Genomic DNA, 26,410 nt, shown 5'->3' with positions numbered 1-26,410 from the left:
CCCATAGGAGACATTTGTGAGAGAAAAGAGGAATGTGAGGCACCCTGCTAAAAAGTCACTCTCCAGGTACCCAGGCCACCTTTTGTACCCAAAACAAAAAGACACAGAAGCCTCACTTCTAGTTTAGGAAAGGCTCACCTTGGCTAGTGAAGAGGTGATATGCCAAATATCTCCCTGTATCACCCTATGTCCAGGCTGAGGAGCATGTGATGTTTATGCTTTTCTATGACCCATTTATAGCTGTGTTACTCATGGTTGCCATGACCCCACATACATCACATAAAATAGACTCCATTCAACACTTGTCTGCATTTTGTCCTTTCAACACACACTCAGGGGCAGTACAATGATTATTTCCTCCTACGTGGTGCTAAATCATAGAATCATAAACACAGTGACACTCAAGTAGTCAAGAGAAAGGCCATGCCTAGGTTCTGTCCAGTTTCATATGCAACAGCTAGCCATGCACCCAAAGCAAACTGGTTGATGCTTTGGAGCTTGTTAGAGGGAATTTGTGGAGCCTTCTAGTTTATCAAGCACATTCATACACATTGTCCCATGCACTTATCATGACCATGTGAAGAGGAAAGCAGTGCAAGCTACAACTAAGGCTCCTTGGAACCTCACCCACCAAAGTCAGAAGACAGGGAGTGCACAGCCTGGAATTGCACCCAGGCAACTCCAAACTCAGAATTCTTTCTGGTATCCCAAACAGCCACTCAGAAAATAAAAGAAAGAAAACTCTTGGTAAAAAAAAAAAAAATTAAAAACTTGTCTTAAACTATGAAACATCCACCAAAATTGGCTTTTGGCTTTTGTGCATGAAGCCTTGTATGGCTAACATAAAACTTAAAATGTTTCAACCAATACCTAACAAAAACAGGAATGGCGTGAGTCACACAGACTGAGACTGTTTTGAGGGGGTGTATTCTGCTCCTGAAATCAAGATTCAAGTAGTGTTATGTGCTGGAGGTGGAGCATGTAAGTCACCTTAAGGCAAAGGCAAGTTGTAGGTCCAGGTCAAATATCATTAAAGTAAGTTCAAAAAGGTTGTGTGTTTTTTAAATCCTATTGTATTGAGAATTTGTTATATCAGATATCAAGTCAGAGCTGGGGGCTAAAAGCTGTGATAACATTGAATTTGGGGAGATCTTGATGGAGAAGGGTACATAATCAAGACCACTGGCGAATCCTGGTTTTGTGGTCAATTTTTCACCATCCTTCAGAGCACAGACCTTCCTATTTATAAAAGGGCCATTGACTTCACTTGGGAAACACTGACCCAAGACTTCCCTAGTGAAACACAGCTCAATAATGCCCAGGGGAACCCAAAGTAATAAATAAGTCAAGGTGATTGCTATCTTAACCGAGGTTCTCAGAGTTTCTAAAGATAGTGAAACCCTTCTTTGTTGTTCAGGCCTGAGAATTTGAGGTCTAAAGACAATGGTGCTTACATGAGAAATACCCAGCATCCTCTTAGAACTATCTAGCAACAGTCTGTAGCAGCCAGGGGTTCTGGAACATCCAAATGGAAAACCAGTTCCTTGAAATAAAGCTAACAGAACCTATGAAACTAATGTAGGCCTCCCTGCCTCTCTCCAGGAAGGCATCCAGGAAAGCACATTGTCATGACGATCACCTTACAACAGATAGATAGACTTTGCTCAGTTTTTTTATTTTTATAGTAATAACTAGTGACCCAGTGCACGCCACCGCACCCCACCTCTCCCCCCATGCCCTGCCCTCCCGCTGCGCCCCAGCCGCCCGCAGCACCCTGGCTCCGCTCCCACCTCCCGCCTCTGCTGCCTTGGCTCCGTTCCTGTCTCTGCCACCTCTACTTTGCTCCCTTCTGCAGCGCTAGGCTTTCTTCTACGTTGTCTTCAGTCTTTGCTCCCAGCCACTCTGATTGGCTGGTGGGTGTAGCGAAGGTATGGTCAATTAGCATCTTTGTCTTTTATTACTGTAGATAGATGGTGATAGTGAGTGGCCCAAAGATTCAGAATCCAATAAAAACCTGGCCTTTGATGTACCATCAGGCAAAGATATAACTATAACATTTTATAGTCTTCTAAGATAGTAAAACTACTTTCAAAAGTGAATGGAACTAGAGTTTCAGTATTTCTCCTCATTTTAGAAATTTGGAAATTAAAATTCAGAGTATTAAGTCACTTGTCCAAGGTCACACAGCTAGTTAATGACTGGTCCAGAATTAAAAGCCTGTCTGGAGCTCTTTCCCCTAAACTAAACTCCTTTAAAACTTATATATAATGGGCATAAGTAATCTCTACATATAGAGTCACCTTGCAGGAACAAGTAATACATGGAAATATATCTGTAGTGTATCAATAATTTTACTTATCATTCCTATTCTTGTGCTAATGAACACCAAAATTAATTTTTTAAATGTCTTGCCTTCTCCAAATTTAGCAGGATCTCTTTTAAATATTTTTATAGAGTAAAATGCACAAGTCTTAAATGAACAGCTTGATGAATTTTTCATATGTGTATACCCATGTGTATAGCTTTTATTTTTACATAGTCTTAAATACTACCTTACATGCCAACATATCTGTGTTGAACTTCTGCCCCCTGATGGTCATTGTGCATCATAGCAACTGGTCGGAGGGACACTTAACATATTAGTCTTTTATATATATACTAGAGGCCCAGCGCACGATTAAATTGTGCGTGTGGTCGTTTCTTTGAGAAAAACTAGTTCCAAGAGGTGATAAAACAAGTTTAAGTTTTGAAAGAAAGGGAGGACAAGAGAGGGGAGAAAAACAAACTTTCCATGGTTAGATAGATTGAGAAATACTGGGTTAAGCAAAGATAAACCATTTTCATAATTTTAGGGCCCCTCGGAGCTTTAAATATCCAAATGTATATTGTGTTTTGGATGTGGGGAGGAAACAACGTAGCACCTTTAAAATGTAGTTAATCACTGAACCATTTTTCCAGTTTTCTATTGTTTGCATTCTTTTTTAATCCTCAACCGAGGATATGTTTTTTATTGATGAGAGAGAGAGAGAGAGAGAGAGAGAGAGAGAGAGAGAGAGAGAGAGAGAGAGAGATGTGAGAAAGAAACATGGATTGGTTGCCTCCAGTACATGCCCCGACTTGGAATCAAACCCGTAACCTAGGTATGTGCCCTGATTGGGAACTGAACCCACAACATTTTGGAGTAAGGGATGACGCTCAACCAACTGAGCTACCTGGCCAAGGCTGATTGTATTTTTCACTTCTCATTCAACATATTACAGATAGTATCCATGTTGTATTAGGTGGATACTTAATCAAAAAACATTTTATTGGACACTTAGTTTCTTAATCAATTTTGCTATAATAAATGAACAAAACTTTTTCCACATGAACATTTTCTTTAGGATGGCTTCCATCTAGGCCAGACTGGTTTGGGCCTTTCTCCATTTACAAAGACCCATATCCTCATCATCCATGCCAGTATAGTGCATGCTATACAGTGGACACTCAACATCCATTGAAAGAATGAAAAAGTGTCTGTTTCATTATCGTTTTTCCCACTCATCTCTGTGAATTTTATTAGAGGAAAATGGATAACTGTTTTTTTGAGCATCCCTTTGATTACTAGTGAGGCTGTACATTTTCTCATGCATCTCTACTAATTACACATCCACTTTTGAGAATTGTGAGCTCATTTCCATTATCTGTTTATCTATTAAGGTGTTAGAATTTTGCTTCCCAATTTGCATGGGCTCTTTACATTTTGTGGAAAACCATTTTCTTGATCGAGTTTTCTATTTAATTTTTTTCAAGTACACATTTTTTTTTTAATCAGCAAGATTTTGTGGGATGATTTTGATCGCTCTGACTTTTGAAATGCTATCTGGGGAAGCTTAATCAATGACTTCATTTTTCCCCTAAATCATTCCCACAGTTATTTTAAAAGTTAGTTATAGCCACTTTGGAAGTGTGGGGTCTTTTTTTATAGGCTATTGTAAATCACTAGCCTATAGGGATTGTAAATCACTCCCACAGTTGTGAGGTACTTTTTTTAACCACACAGAACAGGAGCTCAAATTGGCTGCACATTAGAATCTCCTAGGGTGTTTTTAAAACTCCCAAAGCAAAGGATGCCTCGTACCAATGACATGAGAATCTCTGGGGCTGAGATCAATATTTTTTAAAAACTCCCTAAGCCTTTGCTATACAGCCACAGTTGAGAACCACTTGCCTAGAAGCAAGCGCTTGTCCAATGTCTTGTTAAATTGCAGATTCTGATTCAGGAGGTCCGGGGTGGACCTGGGGTGTGCATTTCTAGCAAACCCCCAAACGGATGCTGTTGTTTGTCTATGGACCACACTGAGGATACAGGGTCTAAAGCAGTGGTTTTCAATGGAGGGCAGTAGGCCATATCTTCCCCCTGCTGGACATTTGGCAATAAGTGGAGATGGTTTTGGTATTACAACCAGGAGGAGGTGGTGCCACTAGCATCTTGTGCACAGGGGGCAGTGTTGCTGTAAGCATCCTACAGTAGTACCCAGGATAGCACCACCCCAAAGAGTTATCCGGCCCAAATGTCTGCGGTCCTGAGGTTGAGAAATGCTTCTGTGAAAGAAAATGATCCCAAACCCACGCTGGGACGGCTTTGTGCTCTGGTGTGATGAGTGGCCCCTTCGGGGAAGCATTTCTGATAAAAACATATGAGTGATTTTCTGATGAACTATGAGATGAAGAGCCCCTTCTGGGAAATTAGATTTACTTGCCTCACTAAATAAGCCATGTCACATTGTTTAATGACCATTTGTACCTGGCCTAACAATATTATCCAACCACATTTTTCTCGTATTCTAAGTGTTTAAGCTGACTTTTTGAAGACTCTTGAAGCAACTTTGAAGTAAAGCTTTGGCATATGCTTGCAACAATCAATTCATCAGAGAAATTGCTATAATGCCCCTTGCCTTGCCGGTCTCCAAGCTGCTTCCTAGGTGGATCCTGTGTATACATTCAACAAAAGTTTACTGAGTACCTGCTGTGGAGACATTTTAGTGCAGATCCTGCCTTCAGATCCCAGCTCTCCTGCTTCTTACTAGTAGCTGTGTCACCTGGGGCAAGTGTTCTTCCAAAGTATAGGAAAATAATAGTATCAAGCTCACAGGATTATTGTGAGGATAACATATTAAAGCATTTAGCAAGATGCCTCCCACATAGTAAATACTCAATAAATGTGCATTTATTATTACTACTTATTCAGAGATAAAGAGCCACAAAAAGCTTATAAGTCAGCACATCCCTTCATCCCCCTCTGCCTTTCAAGCAAGATTCAGTCTTTGTCATCTTGGACTCAACCTGGTGGTTGGCAGAACTCTAAATGGCTGCAGAGGAGAATTACAAGAAGTGAATGGGCCCTGTTTGGTGTGGCTTGGTTGGAATGTCGTCGCATGCACTGAAGGGTTGTGAGTTCCATTCCCAGTCAGGGCACATACCCTGGTTTCAGATTCAATCCCCAGTTGGTATACGTACGTGAAACAAACAATCGATGTTTCTCTCTTTCTCTCTTCCTCTCTAAAAAAAAATCAATAAAAAATACCCTTGGGTGAGGATATATATATATATATATATATATATATATATATATAGGCGTGAATGGAGTAAAAATTAGAAGAAAAAAAGGACTGGGACAATCAGTGGATAACTGGATTTAGGGAAAATAATGAAGAGAGACTTGGGCTAAGAAGTCTTTAGGATGAAGGAATCTTTGGGCTGACAATGAATCCAGATAATTTTAGGTGGTTTAACTGTGTGTTTTACAATGTAAATGTCTCTTAGATGACGATTTGCATTCTTTTTTGAGGCTATTTTTGGCTATCAATTTGTTTCTTTTTTTCTAGATTAGAAAGTTTTCTTTTTTAATTGAATTTATTGGGGTAACATTGATTAATAAAATTATATAGGTTTCAGGTATGTAATTCTATAATACATCATCTGTATATTGTATTATATATTTATCAACCAAAGTCAGTTTCCTTCCATCACCATTTATCCCTCCTATACTGACTTCTACCTCCCCTCACCCCCTTCCCTCTGGCAATCACCATACTGTTTTCTGTTTCTATGAGTTTTTCTTCTTTTCTTTGCTTAATCCCTTCACCCATCTCACTCAGCCCTCACTCTCCTTTCCCCTGAGAGCTGTTAGTCTGTTCTCTGTCTATATCCAGGAGTCTGTTTCTTTTAGGTGAGTCTCTGTGCTTAAATTGTCTTAAAGGTGGAACCAGATACCTCTATTATTTTAGTTGCATTATATGCCAGAAAATGTTGTAGGTTCTGTAGCTATACCAGTGGACAAGTTATCACCCTTCATGAGACTGAACATCTAGAAAGAAAGGCAGACAATAAAATAAGTGATGGCAACCCACTACTTCCTGGTGATGGGCTCTGCTGTGATGGGTCGAACATAGGAATCTGTGAATGCTTTATCTACTTTAAGGAGCTTTATGGAAAGGCTTTTCAGAAATAGTATTAAAACTGGCCCTGAATGATGGGTAGGAGTTAGCCAGCTAATGGGTAGAGGAGGAGAGATTGGAAAAGAATATTCTGAGCATGTGTAAAAGCCTAGAGTCAGCATGGCACCTCCATTAACTGGGAGAAGTTCACCAGGGCTGGAGCAAGGAATGCCCTGCATGGGCAGAAATGCAAGATGGAGGAAAACTGGTGAGTCTGACTGTGTTAGTTGGTGTAGTCCCTAAGGGTAATGGGGAGCCACTGAAGGATGCTCAGCAGGGCAGTGACATTATCACTTTTGTGTTTTTTCTTTTCTTTTTTTTGAAAGATATGTTGACTGCAGGGCTCTAGCAACTAAAAAATAAGAGAAAAGAGGTTTTGAGGAGTGAAGTGCACAGGTCACTTTGACAGCTTTGGGCCGTTAATGCTCCAGTTGTTCAGTGAGGTCACCTGTGTGACAGAAACAAGAACAGTGGCTAAATGGAGTTTGTAAACCTCCTTTCAAGATGAAGAGAGGGTCAAACATCAGAAACTCATAGCTCTTGACCAAGGGCTCTTGCCTGAGGATTCAGAAAGGAGGCCCTTCACCATTAGCAAAGGCCCAGGGCTCCTCACTTAAGCATTTTAGATCCAGATCTCAAACTGCTATCAAGGACTTAGGGAAATTCCCACAGGTCATACAAGCATCACTTGGAGAACTAAATACAAGACAAATCGCAAGTGACCACAGACTGCAAGTGACCACAGACTGTGGGCAAAGGGATTTATACTGTTCTCACCTGTCAATTTGCAGTATTTTGTGGGCTACGAAGAATATGAGTTAAATAAAGCAGAAGTGGGCAGTCTGATGTCTGATCGCATTGCTTAATTTATTGATCAGGGGAAGTAAACCTTGGGAGAGAGATGGATCCGTTCCTAAGGATTTAACCATTAACAAACCCCTGCTATAAATGGAACTCGTGAGAGAAGGTAGCTTGTCTGAGGGCAAATGAGTGGGCCCCATTAGACAAAATAGATCAGGCAGGGAGAAAGTCATCATATCTCCTGACTGGTTTCATTGATCAGAGATGACGGGCCTTGTCGTTTTTTAACTGATTGAATAGAGAAGGAGAATATACAAGAGGTTTCTTTCTGGTTGTTGCCTTTCTTAGAAGATGGCTGTTTCACAGAGGATCCTGAAAAGAAAAGAACTGATAATATTTATCACAGTTTTGAGTTTTGTGCTTCAAAATCTGTGTGTGGGTGTCTACACATGTATTTTTATGTGTTTTCAGAAAAAAAAAGAAAGAAAAGCTCTGGGCTTTTCATGGGGAGTGCATGTGGCTGGATCACTGTCTTTCATTTTGGATTAATGAAACAACAAGTCCTGAGGAGCATGGCCCTTGCATTGGTTTGATTTTTTGTGATATTCTCTGCTTTTTCATGTTTCTTGTTTCCTTTTTTCTTATGGTTCTTGTTTTCACCCTCAAAATAAGCCAAGGAGAGGGAACAGTGTGCAAAGGCTAAAATGTATCCTTCAAACACTGGATTTGCCTTCCTTAGGGTTCTGCTTTCTTTTTTCTCCATCTGGAACACCTCATCCCTAATGATGCAAGGAAGTGAAGAAGAACATTTCCCAAGTGTTTGAAATATGCACTTTGCTTATAGTTTGTCTGGTTTATGAAGGCTTCCTGTGTTAAAAACACAAGAGACATTGGCTTTACATTTGGAAATAATCTATCTAATCTCCCCAAAGACAAATAGCATTTGGTATTTTAAATAAATACAAAAAATTGTGGGTGGTGAAGATTAGTGGGGTTGAGTCCTAGCCAGTTTGGCTCAGTGGATAGTGTGTTGGCCCGAGGACTGAAGGAAGGGTCCCAGGTTTGATTCTGGTCAAGGGCACATGCCAGGTTGTGGGCTCGATCCCCAGTAGGGGGCATGCAGGAGGCAGCCAATCAATGATTCTCTCTCATCATTGATGTTTCTCTCTTTCTCTCCTTCTCCCTTCCTCCCTGAAATCAATAAAAATATATTTAAAAAAAAACAAAAACAAAATGACCATTAAAAAAGGTTTGTGGGATTAAAAGAAAAGCAAAAACTGAAATGTTAACATTCTGACTTGGGCAAACCTCACTTCTCTGAACCTCAGTTTACTCAACAATTTTTAAAAAGAGGGGTAGGCTGCAGTTGTAGGCATACTCTCACAGCCCCCAGTGAGTCTTGCCTCCTAGAATTTATACCCTGTGTAGTTCCCTCCAACACTGAGTAGGGCCAACTTGTGTAAACAATAGCATATCACAGAAATGGTGGACAGTGACTTCCAAAGCTAGGTCATAAAAGCCATTGAGGTTTCTGCCTTGCTGTCTCTTAAATCACTGGCTCTGGGGGAAGCCAGCTGCCATGTTGTGAGGGCTCCCAAACATCCTAATGGCAAAGTTCGCCTGGTAAGGCACAAAGTCCTCCTTACTACAGTCATTACCAACCAGCCAGCAGCATGAGTGCGCCATCTTGAAAGTACACCTTCCAATTTTAGTCAAGGCTTTAGATGACTGCAGTCTTAGCCAACATCTTGACTGCAACTTCATGAGAGACTGTAAACCAGAACCACCCAGCTCAGACACTTCTGAATTCCTGAGATAATTTTTATTATTGTTTTAAGCTGCTATTTTGGGGGTAATTTGTTACAGAGCAATATATAACAAATACAGTTGGCTTAGGCCAAGTCCACTCTTATATTATGTTAATGAATAGTTATTATTGGTCAGAATCATAAAAAGTTGGCACTTCCTCCAAAACCAGATCATAGCTCCAGGGTAAGACCATGTTGCTTTGGGCATTTCTGAAATGGTAAGTGTCCAGACTCTAGAGAGCTGGCATCCTGAGAACTCATGGATTCAGCTTTGTGAGAACAAGTCAACACAGCTGGATGACCCATAAGTTACTCCCTAGCACATCACACTGAAAACATAATCCACTTATATTATGTTTACAACCAGAGACTGAACTTGTTAAAAGAAACTCCAATGGAATGGGGACTCCCTTGGACTCTCTACTTAATGAGTCACTCCAAAGAGTGCAACTGGGATTATTTGGAGGGAACAACATCCCTGACAGCTTTTAGAGAGATTATTGGGATAAGGGTCAAAAGTTGCTGAGTTCATGGTGAAACCCAAGTGACTCTCCAGAGTAGGAGTCATATCTACAAAGCAGGGGATATAGAAAGGACCTACCAGGCTGTGGTGTCTTGGTTGGACTAAATGACATTGATGGTCCTCTCTGACCTATGAGAATATGATTCTACATATTGGTGGCTAGACACATATCACAACAATGACAATGCACAGCATACTTACTAGTAGGGACCAGAGTGTACTCAACTTCTTCTCAACCCAATATGGCTATTGTTCTTGATTCATATGGTAGTCTGGATAACTTAGCATCTCTTCCCCATGTTCTATCCCAAACAGAGGCTGTGGCTCACCACTAGATAATCCTCTGAATGAGTGTATCTATGCTGCATGACTTCCCTAAGAATGCTAGACTGTTTTCCTCATTTAGAAACTTTCACCCCAACAACTTTGACATTCAACCCAAGAAATACGTTTCTAAGCAAGAAAGGTTTCATTCTGGTTTGTCCAGGGACGATCTGAGAAACATCCTCTAACTCAGTCCTTCTGACCTAAATCCTTAGACTCACCTGGGGGCGGGTCTCATGAAATACACCCCTCCCTCAAAGAATTAATTGGTCAAAGGTGGATCCAAGCAAGTCCAGGTGACCCTAGTGTGCAGTTAGTGGTGAGGACCATAGGTCTAACTATATCCAGCAATTTTCTGCTGCCTGACTCTAGGACAAAGGTAACTAGAATAGGTCCTTCTCACCCAAAACCCAGGGCTGAACAACTCAGTTATTCAGAGACTGGCTTCACTTCTTATGTCATAATTACTTTTTGAGATGAGCTATGCAACTGCCTATCAATCAGCCAAGTACTTGTGATCCTGGTCCTTTCTTGCATTGGACAGTGTTGAAAGTTAGAACCCCTTTTATATTTTGCTTCCACTACCTAGACATCCATAACAGTATGCTTGAATAAAGATTATCAATCCTGGCTTTTTAGTCTCTGCATATATTTGAAACTTGGCAAGTTTTTCCTTAGAAATATTTTCATAGAAATTCCTATTCTTTCTTCCCAATCATTGCATCCAGGGATCTCTTTGTATTATTTATTACAACTGCATGTGAATTTAGAGTTACCTCAAAACAAAAAGTTTAAGTAAAAAGAAAACCAGATGGTGGGTTGCATTTGCTCTGTGAGCCTGGTTTGCCAACCCTAGATTGATGGCTCTAAGTCAGTGGGTCTCAAAGTGTGGCCCCCAAAACAGCAGCAGCAGCCCCTTGGGAACTTGTCAGAAATGCAAATTCTCAGACACACCCCAGACCTACTGAACCAGAAACTCTGATTCTGGAGGTGGGTCCCAGCATTCTAAGTTTCAGGAAACCCTCTGATGCTGATGCACAAGAAAGTTCAAGAATGACTACTCTAGCCCCGGCCGGATGGTTCGGTTGGTTGGAGCATCTTCCTGTGCACCAAAAAGGTTACAAGTTCGATTCCCTGTCAGGGCACATAGCCAGGGTGTGGGTTCAATCTCCAGTCTGGGTGCATACGAGAGGCAAACAATGTTTCTCACATTGATATTTCTCTCTCCCTTCCTCTCTCTCTCTCAAATCAATTTTTAAAAGCATGTCCTTGGGTGAGGGTTGAGATATATATATATATATTAATTTTTTTTTAAGAACAACTGCTCTAGGCCAATCTAAAGAGTTTCCACTGCTGCACCTAACAGAATGCTGTCCTTGGTGCTGCCTTTTCCCTACTTTCATCAAGATCTCAGTTAAAGATAAGGACAAGCTTGCTTCTCAAATTGGCAGATCAGACATGCAAAGCCAGCCTGGAGAAATAACTACACTCTTGGATGCTAGAATGTGAACATGGAATTATCTCAGTTGGTTAGAGGTGCTGGCCACTATTCACAAAATTGTTTTGATTGTTAATAGAGATGACTTTATTTTTACCTAACACAACTTTCTAACTCAAGTTTATTGGCATTTCAACTCCTACATGTTTAATGCAATTGTCAGTGGTAGTGTGGGTATCCAGGCACTGTTTTCCTTGGTGTTATTGTGGCCAAGACTACAGGATCACAGCACATTGACACCAAGTCCAGGATCAATTTCATAATGTCATTTCATAATGTCACCTAGTAAGAAAGGGTACCACCCCAGAGAGAAAATGAATCTGGAGTCAGTTATAGAGGGATGGCAGTGAGATAGTGAGGAGATTCAGGGGTCATTCTAATGCAGTTGCATTTCCCACCTGTGCTGGTCTCCAAGCATTATTAGCTGCTTTGTTTTATCTGGGCCACGGGCTCTTCTTCCCATGCACTGAGAGTCTCTGCCAGCCAGGGGCTCTGAGACCAGCTCAGTTGGTGGTCTGACCTGCTCCTGGCTGTGGAAGAAGGTCTGTAATTGGCCCATAATTGGATGGGATTTGGCTCTGAATGATTCCCAGGTTCCCTCTCTCCCAGTAACAGATAACCAGCAGTCAGCTTCATATATGATTCTACAGGGAGACCAGGATGCCATTTCTTGGCTATTGGTGACACTGGGGAGCTTTCCAGAAGAGTCGACCTTTAGGCTGATGATTTGGGGGCATCTTAAAGTGAAGTTTTACCCAGACCCATTTGTTTTCCCCTTCGTCTTTCTGAAATTAAGACATTTCAACCTGATTTTCAAATACAGATCAAATCAGTCTGTGTGTGTGTGTTGGTGGGGGGGCGGAGTGTTGGTTGTATGTTTATATGCATATAAAGGACACAGTATGATTATTTTAAAAATAGGCAGCAAGAAAACAGTAAATAGAGATGAAAATTGAGATAGTACATTTCTTTTGAAATATATCTATAGATGGAAGTGGGTAGATTAATCCTAGTTATCTTTGTATGTCAGTGAGAAAAGTCCTTCTGGGTAGAAGTAGAGCCATTATCTGTTCAGTTCTGGCCCATGGTACAGGCTGTAACTAACCCCACCTTGGTACCACTATAGACTAAGTGATGATTTCACTTTTATGATTAAAAGGGATCATACCCATTTTCTACAGATGGACTTAATAAAGCTTAATTAATAATTTCTCTTAAAATAAACTTCCTCTGGAAGGATATGAGGATACACCCCACAATATTCCACCCTGTGTAAAGTTGGAGGTCACATAAAAATGAACTGCAAATTCAATTCTTGCCCTACCTGTCTCGGACAACTGTTGTGAGCCTCAAAAAAGAGTGAGCACAAAAGTACTTTGGAATTCTTAAAAATCAACTGTGAGGGCTTGTTAATATTATTGCTACATTAGCCTATAATTAGAAGATATGATTTAGTTTTTGCCACAAAACTCCAAATAAGCTTCTGTTTCCTCATTGCCTGGCTCATGATGCCCCCTTAAGTGGCCATTTCACAAAGTCTCTATGCCTCCATCTTCTTTGGCACCTCTATTTATTACTGACCTACCTATTATTTATTTTTACCTACCTATTTCACTCTTATTATAAATAGACATTACTTATCAAATTAAGTAACATCAGGAGTTAGGCAGAAAACACTTCTTGAGAATAATAATAGGTGAAAATTGGATGTGAATGGGGCATAAGCCAAGACAGGATGTCATAGAGAAGAGCCCTAGGGCACTTCTGGACGTTTTGATCAAAGTGGATCTTGTTTTAGTTTCTGAACCAGATTCTAAAATAGTATATAATCTGTGTACAAACAATTGCTGAAAAGATGAGATGCCTCTTTTCAGTCATTGAGCCCATTCAAAAGGCTCAGCAAAATGGTGTCTGAAATGCCTTGTTTCACTTTTCCTTGACAGGAAGAGAATAGCAGATTGATTCTCCAAATATTTCTTAAACTGATTTTCTTTGGAAATAGAGTCTGCTGCAGGTTTTTGAAAAATGGGACTGCAGTGCCTCCTCCAGGACAAAAAGGGTACTTGCAGGTTAGAAATCATCTCACAAACTGGCTTAAGCTCAAAGGATTCATGGTAGGTGGTGACTGAGAAAAAGATCCTCCTGGATGCTTACAAATACTTCAGTGAGCTCATATTAGTCACAGTTAATGGGTTTTCATTTTCAGTAAGCTTTTTCATATTCCCTGGGGAAATATGCTGAGCTACTCTTTGGAGAGTATTTCCTTCAAAAAACAACCAACCAACTCCTACCCTTGGAAGAAAGAGGCACAGGGCATCAGCAAGTTGTGGGGACAACAAAGGGAATGAACACTTTCTGGATACCAATTCCTGCCAGGTGTCCCCTCTGAGTCAACTCACTCTCTTTATGTTTCCCTATCAAGATTAGTATTATCATTCTTATTTATAAACAAGAGGCCCAGTGCACAGATTCATGCACTGGTGGTGGGGCATGGCCTGCAGGGATTGGCCCAATGCGGGAGCCGCTGCTCATCCCAGTCAGCAGTCAGCTGAGGAGCTGTGGACCTACCCTCTGAGTGGCTGCTCTCATTATGGGAGCTACGCTCATCCTGGTCAGCCGAGCAGCATTCTCACTGTGGAAACGCACTGACCACCAGGGGGCAGCTCCTGCGATGAGCATCTGCCCCCTGGTGGTCAGTGCATGTCATAGCAACTGGTCAATTAGTCGTTCTGGTCATTCTGGTCATTCCGCCATTCAGTCGCTGGACTTTAATATATATAGATGTGGCTCAGAGTGATCAGGAACTCATCCAAGGTCAGAGACATAGCTGGAAGCAGAGCATAGGTGTGTCCCACTCTATCCAGCACATCCAGTGCCCTTGTCATAAATTAAGTTCCTTCCGATGGTTGCATACTATCATTAGTAGCAATAATAGCTACCACTGTGCTAAGCACTTTATACACACTATGTAATTTGGTGTTTCTCAACTTCAGCACTGTTTGGCACTTCTTGTGGATGCTGTCCTGTGCATTGTGGCATGTTTAGTGGCATCCCTGGCCTCTACCCACTAGATACCAATAGTACCCACTCTAAGGTGTGACAACCAAATGTCTCAAAACTTTATTAATGTCCCTTAGGGTAGGGACATAAGGTGGGTACTTTTATCATTTTTTCAGAAAAAGAAACAGAGCAATTATGCCATATTACAGACCAAGGGAATGGCAAAGCCAGAACATGAACCTGTGCCTAAATCACCTCTAAAGTGTATGCTCTTCAGTAGAAGATGTTTTCCAGCATCTTATCTAGAATCTTCATCGTCTGTATTCAAAGGTTGTGTCTTGTTTCTTCTTCATTCCTGCTGCAGCCATTGTGTGCTAATGTCCCCTCTCACATCCTCACTCAGGTAGACTGTGAGGTTCTTGAAGGGGGTTGCCTTGTATCACCTACCTCTAATGTTGTAGGGCTTAGCATGTAGTGGGTGCACAGATGTTCACTTACTAAATGAGTGAATTCATACCAGTACTTTAATCCTTCCCATTCAAATCTAGTTCATGCTGTGAACTTGCCTTATGAAGAAAAAGGTTAATTCAGACAAGGTAAATTCCAAGCAGCTCATGGCCAAAATGATTAGGAAATGAAAATTAATTGAGGCTGAATAAATGTATGTTTGAACACTCAGAATTTAATAAGCCCATTTGGTAAGTTTTCAGGAATTAATTGTTGCCTCTAAAAGTAAAGGGCAGCCATGATTGCTATCATTTGTATCCAAAATTGGAAATCAGGCAAGAGCTAGGCAGTTAAATGTGTATTACTTGTTAAGGATTTGGCTGTGCCTGCTACATATCAGGGGAGGCCTTCTGGGCTGGAAGGAAGTGCCACTGTCCTTTCTACAGAAGTCATCCAATGACATTTGGCCAGTAGGACACGCTTGCTTTCTGCTGTTTTTTTTCTGCACTCAAGATGCATGGTTCTGAGCAGCCTTTGTGCCACCTGCGTGGATAAAAGCGACTCCAATCTGTCGACCGCTTAATAGAAATTTCCCTCGGTGAGAAACCAATTGACCAACTCTGCCTGGGATTAAAGCAGCCACCACCACACCATCTGCATAAAGCCCTAAACCAAAGGGTGTAGGATGATCAGTTCACAGGCAGGGAGCTGTGACAAGGGAGTATAATTGAAATGTGTAAGTCTCGATTTGCTCCTCCTGATTCCTTCTCCTTCTCAAATGCCACAACGTGTGGATGGAGTTCAAATGAACAGCGCTGTCACGATGCTGCGAAGCCTGATTAGACAGTCTGGTTTGCTGCGTGGGCTGCACACAGCATGAGCAGGAAAGAGAGAAAGGGCTTCATGGGTAGGGGGTGGCTATCTCATGATGACCAAGAGCGACCTGCTAAGCCCTAACTCAACCTGCTCATCCTGAGAGCAAAGGCAGACTCTACAGAGGCCTGGTGTTCCTCTGCTGCAGTTTTGTCAGGACTGGGCCAGGTCCCCATCACCCCAGCACTGCCACAATCACTGCTGTTCTGTCTGCTCCACCCTTCACCCCCCTTTCCTTTCTTTCCTTTTCTTCCTTTGCCTTTCTCTCAGTCTCTCTCTCTTTCATGATTTCTCTGACCTTTACAGACATTAACCCTTCCTTTTTCTCAAAACCCTTATAAAGAGCTTCCATGCTATGTGCTGACCATTCAAATGAACCCTTGTAGACACTATGTCTAATTCATATGTGTATCCCCAAAACTGGCATCCTCAGCACCTGATGCATGCTTTATGCTTAATAAATGTTCATTGAATGAATGGATGCATGTATACATGCATACATGAATGAACGAATTAATGAACAAATGAATAAACCAACATGTCAGAGTTGTGGAAGTGACAGTTTTGCAGTCTCTTTAGCTTTTGCTTATTTTACTTCAACCTAACACAGTGAAGTATTTGCAAAGCCTGGAAGACTACAACTAAAAGAACATTTTTTAAGAATGCAATGGGTGATAGTGATTGAAAGAACTGGCTGTGGAGTATGACAGATGATCGTTTGCATCTCATCTCTGTGACTTACAAGCTGGGTGACCTTGGTCAAGTGACGTAAACTCTCAGTACTTCTTTCCCCCATAAATGAAATAGACATCATAGCATATACCCCATGCATTCAACATGAAGAGCAAATGAAATAATGCATGTGAAAGCACAACACAAGATGTCAGGCATATAGTGAGCATATACTAATGGTAATGCTAATAATGATGACAATAAATATGATGTCATTGATGTTGATGCGGATGATTACTAATGCTTAACATTCATATTTTAAAAGACTTGATGAGTTGCTGAGATAGCCTGCTTTCTGAAACATTTGAAGTGGAAAAAGTAACCTACAAAAAATAACTGTGTTTAAGGCCTAATACCAAAACCCAGGAGTGTTCCATATGTACTATACCATAAATATACAGTTAAACCTCAGTTCTCAAATATCTCCCACATCGAACAATTTGGTTCTCAACCAAGTTGTTCAAGGAAAAAATGTCTCTGTAGTCGACCTCACAACCCTTTCATGCTGATACATCAGTATGACAAAAAGCATCTCTCAGGCCACAAACAAAGGAGAAAATGCGCCAATATGAGGCAGTTTACCACAAAACCTCACCTTGTTAACATCGCAGGAAATTGTGCTATGACTATTTATGTGTTTTTATTTTTGCTTTTGTTGCTGATAAAATGGACAATTAGCACCATTTTAAAACAAAAACAGGCCATCAAGAGTGCTAATGTTGTTAAGGGTGTGAAAGAAACAAAGATCACAGGCAATTAGAGAGGGAGAAGAACTGTTGTTGATTTGGATAAATGATACACAGTGAGCCAGTGACGGCATTTCAGAGGCCGTAATATGTGAAAAAGCAAAGATGTTACACAATGACTTCCTGAAAGACATCCCTGCACCAGTGCTGAAAATGATCCATTTAAGGCTAGGTGGTTCGATAGATATCCGAAAAGAAATGTTTGCTTATAGATTAAACAGTACATTAGACATGTAATGTATATAAGAAAGGTTAAAACAGGGAATTATTAGGGGGTCTAGAATGAATTAATTCAATTTACATTGTTTCTAATGGGAAAAAATGATTTGGTTTTCAAACAAACCGCTTCTCAAACAGCCTTCCGGGACCAGTTAAGTTTGAGAACCAAGTATTTAGTTTACCAATTGACAAAAGAATCATATTTAAGAGAGCTTTATTCCTAAGTTTCTGATTACTCTGAAGAGATGATAGATATTGGACAATTAATTACTTTCTCTTTTATTAATGTTTTCATTTCTGTAAAATGCAATGCACTGATTGCTTGGAAAGGAAAGTTTACAAATTGGTCCTGACATCAGCTTTTCAAGTAGACAAATCAGGGTTACTTACTCTCAGCACCACTAGCATTTGAAACTAGATTATTCTTTGTTGGAGGGAGGCTGTCCTGGGCATTGTGGGTCATTTCCTAGCACTCCTGGTGTCTCCCCACTAGATGACAGTAGCAGCCCATATCTCCTCCTAGTTGTGACTATTCAAACCTCAAATTGCCTTCCCCTGCATCCCACCAACCATTGAGATAGGGTAATGAGTTCCATTGCATTGGAAGCAAGACAAGTGCCAGCCATTGGTGATCTTTAGCCCATGGGAATCTATGTGCCAGTGTACGAAGTTCTACAGAATTAGACCCTGAGTCACCTCAGCCTTCTACCAAGCTGGCTGGAGCAGATGTACTTCTCTGGTCTCCTGTATACTCCCTGGAAGCTCTCTCACCAATTCCAACCACCGCCCCCCGCACCCCTAAACCATCCAGGTAGCTTCTGTGTGTTTTTCTGTGGATAGACTCTTAAAACAACTACGAATATCAGCCTAAAGGCTCCTTGCTGTCACCCTCAAGAGTTCTGTATGCCCACACAGGCTGTAACCAGGGCATAGAACAACAACTTGCCAGGCAGGAAAATGAGTAAAAACCTTGATGCGGTTCAGAACCGCTACAGAACCCATCTTTATTCTAACTAAATGGGGAGCAGAAGAAAAAAAAATAGCACCATAAATCAAAAGAATTTTGACTTCATTAGAGAGTGAAAAATCTCAGCACAAAAACATTTCCTTTGGAGAAAGTAAATAGAGCTTCTGTAATTGGGTCAAAACTGGGAATATTTCAAAATTGAGGACAAAAAAAATTCCAGCAAACCACAGTGAAGATATTTGGAGAAGTTAGAGTTTTGTGGGGTTTTTTTAGTTTACTTCTATGGAAAACAATAAATATCTTCTGGCAGAAGGAAACAGTTATGAAATCATGAGAAGTCAACCTAAGAGAAATAAATCATCTTAATTCTGAAGGCTGCAAAGCAACATAAAACATGCTTTTATAGCAAATGTAAAGAGGAAAAGATAGGAAACCATTAAGTCCTATGAATGAAGCTATGTAAGAAAAAAGTAAAAGGAGAACCAATTCCCATTTACTGAGTACTTAAATTTACCCCATCCCAGGAGCTGTGCCTGGATATAATTTTAAAATACATCTTCCTAATCTTTCACAAGAACCCTATGAGGGAAATGCTGTTTTTTGCTTTCAGTTAAATGAGGAAATAGAGACGTAGAGCTGAATATTACAAAGGTAGAAGGTAACTAAACCAAGTCTTCATGATCCCAAATATCATATTATTAGCAATTTTGTTTTATTGCATCCCATATGTAAACCCAAAGGAAAAGACTGTAGAGAAGCTATCGAAGTGAGTATTATCCTAAAATGGTGATCTTATGGGCAATTACTTAATTTCCTAGCTTCTAATATATTTTTATAGTGTTTATATGAGTATATTTTTAAACTTATTATATTCTACCATTTGAAATGGATGATGTTTTTATTCATATATCAGTTTAATCATCTGCCATTTATGTAGATATGGATCATTTACTCTAAGATGATCAAGGGCATGTTTCCCCAATATGAAGTTGTTCATATTGATTTGATTGGTTATTGATTTGAGATTTTTTTAGTAGAGGCATTTACAACTATAAATTTGCCTCTAAGCACTGCTTTTGCTGCATCCCACAAATTTTGGTATGTTGTATTTTCATTTACTTTTGTCTCAGACTATTTTCTAATACCCTTGTGATTTTTTTTCTTTGACTAATTGGTTATCCAGGAGTATGTTAAGTTCCAAAACCTGGGAATGTCTCAAACTTCCTTCTGCTATTGACTTTTAACTTAATTCCATTATAGTCCAAGAACATACTTTACATTATTTCAATCATTTTAAATTTATTGAGACTTGCTTTATTGCCTAACATATGGCCTGTCCTGGACAATGTGCCATGTGCACTTGAGAATGTGTACTCCGCTGTTGTTGGATAGTTGATCAAGTCTTCTATTTTGGCTATAGACTGAATGTTTATTCCCCCACCCCAAAATTCATATCTTGAAACCTAACCCCCAATGTGATGGTACTTGGAGTTGGGGCCTTCAGGAGTTGTTTAGGTCATGATATGCCTTTATAAATGAGACCCCAGAGAGCTCCTTTGCCCCTTCCAGCATGTGAGGAAACAATGAGAAGGCGGCCATCTATGAACTAGGAAGCAGGTTCTCACCAGATACTGAATCTGCCAGAGCCTTGATCTTGGACTTCCCAGCCTCTTGAACTGTGAGAAATAAATTTCTATTCTTTATAAGGCACCCAGGAAATGGTATTCTCTTATAGCATCCCAAACGGACTAAGAAAATGTCATTGATGATCTTCTGTGTAGTTGTTCTATCCATTGTTGAAAGTGGGATATTGAAGCCTCCTGCTATTATTTTTGAACTATCTGTTTCTCCCTGGAAGGAGATGCTGCTCAATCTTACATGTCTAAAGTACTTGTAATAGTTATAATCTGGACTTTGAGCCTTGGGTCTTGTGGTTTTTACAGTGTTTGGCACTGTGGACTTATTCACTCAGTCTTCAATGAACAGTCTGTTGAATCAAATCATTGAACAATACATGGTAAAGATAGGTGACAAAGTAGTGGCCTGAGAAGGGGTAAATAAATCCAACCAGTGGAGGGCTAAATGATGTCTGGTCTAGGGTATGTATTGCTTATGAGCCCACTGAATCAATCAATGTTAAGAAATCCTCTCCCTTCTGACCACAAACCATGACCATGGAAGTCTTAAACTCTGACTTATTTGCTGGAAAAGAATTGATGATTCAAAGTCAAACCAGCTTAAAACTTCTCCTACAAGAAATAAAAATAATTCCTTGGCTTAAAACAATGCTGTACTCATTTTGCATTCAGATCAATTACCCTGACAATTTAGGTTTTCATATTCCTGTAGAATAAGAACAAATTGGCCTCTCTAAGAGTTTTTACATTATTAGAATCTGTTCAGGAGGAAAGAATCATTAAATTCCTCTGAGAAAGTCTAGTAATAAAAAATTGTTCTGGTAACTCTGGTACATTTTCAATATTTCATTGAGTTGATATTATTCCCTATTACTGTAACCATAGATCCAAGGCTATGAAATCAACCTCACCACTTGGTAACACTACAAGATCATCTTGGAGCTAATTTTAAAACAGCATTCCTTAGAATCTTTAAAACCAGGTTTTTCTGATACTAGAACTGGAGTTAAATTTAGGTCAACATGGATTTCATAAAAGCAAAACCCTTTAAAGTTTGCATTAAAAATTCAATATGTCTAACTGAACAGCCTTGGTTGGGTGATGATAATAAATATTACAAAAAGTTAATTTCCCTTCTCCAGGCTTTCTCAGAAGAAAGTTCTGTAGCTTCACCTCAAGCATATTGGAATATTTCAGTTCAGCTTGGCAACAAGCAGGATACTCAGTCATCAATTGATTGCATTTTGTCATAAATAAATTCAAGTGTGTGTAGCCAAGCTTCAAGTCAGTTCCTACTGATGTCACTTTGTCCTTGTCCTGGGGTTAATTCCATGGTTATAAAATCCAGTGTTTTATTCTTACCCTTTATTCTTTTATGCAGCTCTGTTGAAAATACTAGCTACTGGTTTCTTATTTTAAGTCAAAATGGCTCCTCTCTTTCTCTTCACTGTAAAGAAATCCTTTTAGTAGAACTAACTTTCAATAGCCTAATAAGTCTGTGTAAGCATGGCACAGATAACCTTGCCATTATTTATGGGGTTGTCCCACAGAACATTCTGTTCTTCATTATGTCTACAGGAGAAGATATGTAATAGGGCCCCATTGCTATTCTGGCTTTCACCATCCACATGGTCAGAATATATCACCCTAACACCCACAGGGAGTGTGCAGTCCTGTAAGGTTCAGTGGGAGGAAGGGGGTAAGCAGTATAACAAGTAGGTGACAGCACCAACTTTGAAAACAGACCCCCTTTTTAGGATGCATGAGAGATGGTGAAAATCAGTCTGTAAGACTCGTCTCAAGAATGGGAGCAATGCTTGAGAGAACCAAGATGGCGGCATAGGTTAACGCCGGAGTTTGCTGCTTTGAACAACTACTTCAAAAGTGAAACTAAAACACGGAACGGACATCACCCAGAACCACAGGAACGCTGGCTGAGTGGAAGTCCTACAACTAGGAGGAAAGAGAAACGCATACGGACACTCAGAGGAGGCGCAGTGCTGAAGTCAAATTCTGAGGTGCGGAGTGTGCGGAGCAGGCTGGCGGCGGAGGGCGCGGTTGGCGTTTTCAATCGGGAGGGAGTCGCAGACTCTGAGCTCCAGATACAGGCGAGTCTTTAGGGACCCAGACTCAAACGGGAGAAGCGGGACTGTCTGGCTTCGGTCAGAGCGAGTGCAGCTTTCTCTCCGAGCTTTGCAGCGGGTGCTGGGACTCAGAGAGGCAGAGCCCCTGGGGACAGGACTGAGAGCCGCCATAACTGCTCTCTCCGGCCCACCCTGTTGATCCTGTGCGACCCGCCCCGCCCAAGCCCTGCACAGAGGCATTTGCCGGATAGCCTCAGGCAAAGGCTAGATTAGCACCTCCCTAGAGGACAGAAGTTCTCTCACTGCTGACACAGCTGATTCTCATAGCCACTTGGCCTGGAGGTCAAACCCTCCCTGGAATTAGCTACAACAATCAAGATTTATCTATAAGACTGCGAACAAAGACCACTAGGGGGTGCACCAAGGAAGCATAACAAAATGCGGAGACAAAGAAACAGGACAAAATTGTCAATGGAAGAAATAGAGTTCAGAACCACACTTTTAAGGTCTCTCAAGAACTGTTTAGAAGCTGCCGATAAACTTAATGAGATCTACACGAAAACTAATAAGACCCTCGATCTTATATTGGGGAACCAACTAGAAATTAAGCACACACGGACTGAAATAACGAATATTATACAGACGCCCGACAGCAGACCAGAGGAGCGCAAGAATCAAGTCAATGATTTGAAATGCGAGGAAGCAAAAAACATCCAACCGGAAAAGCAAAATGAAAAAAGAATCCAAAAATGCGAGGATAGTGTAAGGAGCCTCTGGGACAGCTTCAAGCGTACCAACATCAGAATTATAGGGGTGCCAGAAGATGAGAGAGAGCAAGATATTGAAAACCTATTTGAAGAAATAATGACAGAAAACTTCCCCCACCTGGTGAAAGAAATGGACTTACAGGTCCAAGAAGCTCGGAGAACCCCAAACAAAAGGAATCCAAAGAGGACCACACCAAGACACATCATAATTAAAATGCCAAGAGCAAAAGACAAAGAGAGAATCTTAAAAACAGCAAGAGAAAGAAACTCAGTTACCTACAAGGGAATACCCATACGACTGTCAGCTGATTTCTCAACAGAAACTTTGCAGGCCAGAAGGGAGTGGCAAGAAATATTCAAAGTGATGAATACCAAGAACCTACAACCAAGATTACTTTATCCAGCAAAGCTATCATTCAGAATTGAAGGTCAGATAAAGAGCTTCACAGATAAGGAAAAGCTAAAGGAGTTCATCACCACCAAACCAGGATTATATGAAATGCTGAAAGGTATCCTTTAAGAAGAGGAAGAGGAAGAAAAAGGTAAAAATACAAATTATGAACAACAAATATGCATCTATCAACAAGTGAATCTAAGAATCAAGTGAATAAATAATCTGATGAACAGAATGAACTGTTGATTATAATAGAATCAGGGACATAGAAAGGGAATGGACTGACTATTCTTGGGGGGGAAAGGGGTGTGGGAGATGTGGGAAGAGACTGGACAAAAATCGTGCACCTATGGATGAGGACAGTGGGTGGGGAGTGAGGGCGGAGGGTGGGGCGGGAACTGGGAGGAGGGGAGTTATGGGGGGAAAAAAAAGGAACAAATGTAATAATCTGAACAATAAAGATTTAATTTAAAAAAAAAATGGGAGCAATAACTGGGTATCATAAAGCTTTAACAAACAATGGATATAATGCTCTTCGTATAGTATCTGGCATATGGTCAATGATTAATAAATATTTCTATTGTTCAGCACATAGCAGATGATCAGTAAATTTTGGTTGGATGAGTGAATGGATAAACAAACAAATGAATGAATGGATAATCAGCCAGATAAATACCTGTTTTATGTTCCCAGTATATATTCCTCTCCTCTAAACTTAAACTTCTGCTTAAAAATACAATAGGTTGTACATGGTGGGATCTAATAATGTTGGATAAAGTAGATTTGCTGTCATTGTCTCATAGGAGAAAGAGCAACCAGTGGTCGGCAAACTGCGGCTTGCGAGCCACAAGCGGTTCTTTGGCCCCTTGAGTGTGGCTCTTCCACAAAATACTAACTTCTGCACATGGGCCACGAAGTTTCAATAGCACTGTATGTGCGCGCCCGCACGTAGTATTTTGTGGAAGAGCCACACTCAAGGGGCCAACGAGCCGCATGTGGCTCACGAGCCGCAGTTTGCCGACCACTTACCTGGGCCAATTCCACACAACCCCTGCTGGCAGAATTCCCAAACCAGTCTGCAGGTATCAGGTCTGCAGATAGAGGGCAGGGCTGAATCCTCAGTAAGGGATCATTACTGACTGGATCCAGATAAAATGAAATAAGTGGCAAGCCTTGCTTGCAGTGCCTCATTGGGCAGCAAATATAGTTTTGAGTTTACCCTTACCTCGTCCATGTCCAGAATCATTACCAGGTCCTCTTGGTCTGCCTTATACACATAAGGGTTACTGGTTTCAAGGCCTAAATGCCTGGTCTCTACACTCTACATTTCTAAACCTCCTCAGCTCCTTGCTCCTCTGATCCTCTACTCAGAAATAGCTCATTTGCTCTTAGTGGCATCTAGGTGAGGAAACTGAGACATGAAATAAGGGAGGGCTCCCAGGGCCCCAAAATCAAAAGCTCTTCAAAACTTCCTCCCAAGCATCTTTCTTCTCCCAACCCTATCTTTCCCCAACTAAGAAGGTGACCAGAGAGGAGGTCTCAGGCAAACATCCTCAATGGTTCTCTGACTGGTTACAGAGTAAGACAGGCCCAAAAGCTCAGCTTTACATGCCAGAAAACCTTTGCACCAGAAATACTGGTCTCAATTGAAGGCCCTGATACTTAAATTCTTCTGGAATTCCGGACTCCTTCTGTGGAAGGTTTCTTTAAACCAGTGGTTTTCAACCTTCTGGCCCTTTAAATACAGTTCCTCATGTTGTGACCCAACCATAAAATTATTTTCATTGCTACTTCATAACTGTAATGTTGCTACTGTTATGAATTGTAATGTAAATATCTGATATGCAGGATGGTCTTGGGCGACCCCTGTGAAAGGGTCATTCGACCGCCAAAGGGGTCGCGACCCACAGGTTGAGTCTAAACCAGCTGTGGGCAAACTACGGCCCGCGGGCTGGATCCGGCCCATTTGAAATGAATAAAACTATTGAAAAAAAAGACCGTACCCTTTTATGTAATGATGTTTACTTTGAATTTATATTAGTTCACACAAACACTCCATCCATGCTTTTGTTCCGGCCCTCAGGTCCAGTTTAAGAACCCATTGTGGCCCTCGAGTCAAAAAGTTTGCCCATCCCTGGTCCAAACCATTGTATAGTGATCTTTTTTAGACAAAGGAAATAGTTTTTCACTTACCTTTTTCTTCCAACTACTGTTCAGCTTTGGGAACATACTTCAGTTCACTTTTAATATTCTGGATCTCCGATAGGTTGACTGCAGGTCCTGGAAGTTTCTTCGCTCCTGGAATTGGCTTCTTTTCCTCATCCGAGGTGGGAGGAGCACTCTAAAGATGAAGAAAAGCAAGGAATGAGATTCAGCTTACTAAAAAAATACATTTGGTCTCTCTGGAATGAAAAAAATTAAATCAAGAATAATGTCAGAGAGTAATTCTAGCAGAGTGACTTTTTCTTGTGCTGCTGAGACATCCTCAAAGTTTCAAGAAGATGATCTGAAGTTTGTAGAGGAATATGGAATAAAGTTAGAAGAAGAAAACAAGTAATTTCCATGTGACTTAGAAAAACTAGAGTACTGTTTAGTGTCTTATTACTAATAAGAATGACCACTAGTTGGAAGTACTCATCTTTCCAAGGCAAGCATCTTACAAGATCAAATTAAATTTGGTATCATCTATATATATAAAAGCCTAAGGAACTGGCCAACCGGCCAGTAGCTATGACATGTAAAGACCACCAGGGGGGGCAGACACTCCTACCAGTAGCTATGATGTGCACTGACCACCAGGGGGCAGACACTCAACACAGGAGCTGCCCAGCTGTGGTGACTTGGCAGCTGCAGTTCTCAGGTGATGTAACCGGAACCAGAGAGGAGGTAGCCCAATTCTGGGACGCGTCACCCGAGAACTACCCTCTTGCAATCTGGGACCCCTTGAGGGATGCAGAGAGCTGGTTTTGGCCCGATCGCCTCAGGCCAGGCTGAGGGACTCCACTGGTGCACGAATCCGTGCACCGGGCCTCTAGTGTGATCATAATATGCCTAAATAGCAGAGATTTGCAGAATGTTAGTGCACAGCTGGCTCTAGCAATGACTTAGTCT

General features: G+C 41.0%; 1 protein-coding gene across 2 annotated transcripts in view; it reads right to left on the bottom strand.

Annotated features, from left to right (window-relative positions):
- The window catches only part of SMPX (small muscle protein X-linked), a 51,882-nt gene that overhangs the window by 4,230 nt on the left and 21,242 nt on the right, over window positions 1-26,410 (bottom strand). For both annotated transcript variants that reach the window (XM_059679168.1, XM_059679169.1), the window contains exon 4: window positions 25,493-25,640. In XM_059679168.1, coding sequence (XP_059535151.1) covers window positions 25,506-25,640 — 135 coding nt within the window. In that variant the 3' untranslated portion in view covers window positions 25,493-25,505. The remainder of the gene's footprint in view (window positions 1-25,492; window positions 25,641-26,410) is intronic.

This window comes from Myotis daubentonii, chromosome X, assembly GCF_963259705.1.
Source record: "Myotis daubentonii chromosome X, mMyoDau2.1, whole genome shotgun sequence".
Lineage (NCBI taxonomy): Eukaryota > Metazoa > Chordata > Mammalia > Chiroptera > Vespertilionidae > Myotis > Myotis daubentonii.
This window is presented reverse-complemented; position numbering and strand designations above follow the sequence as displayed.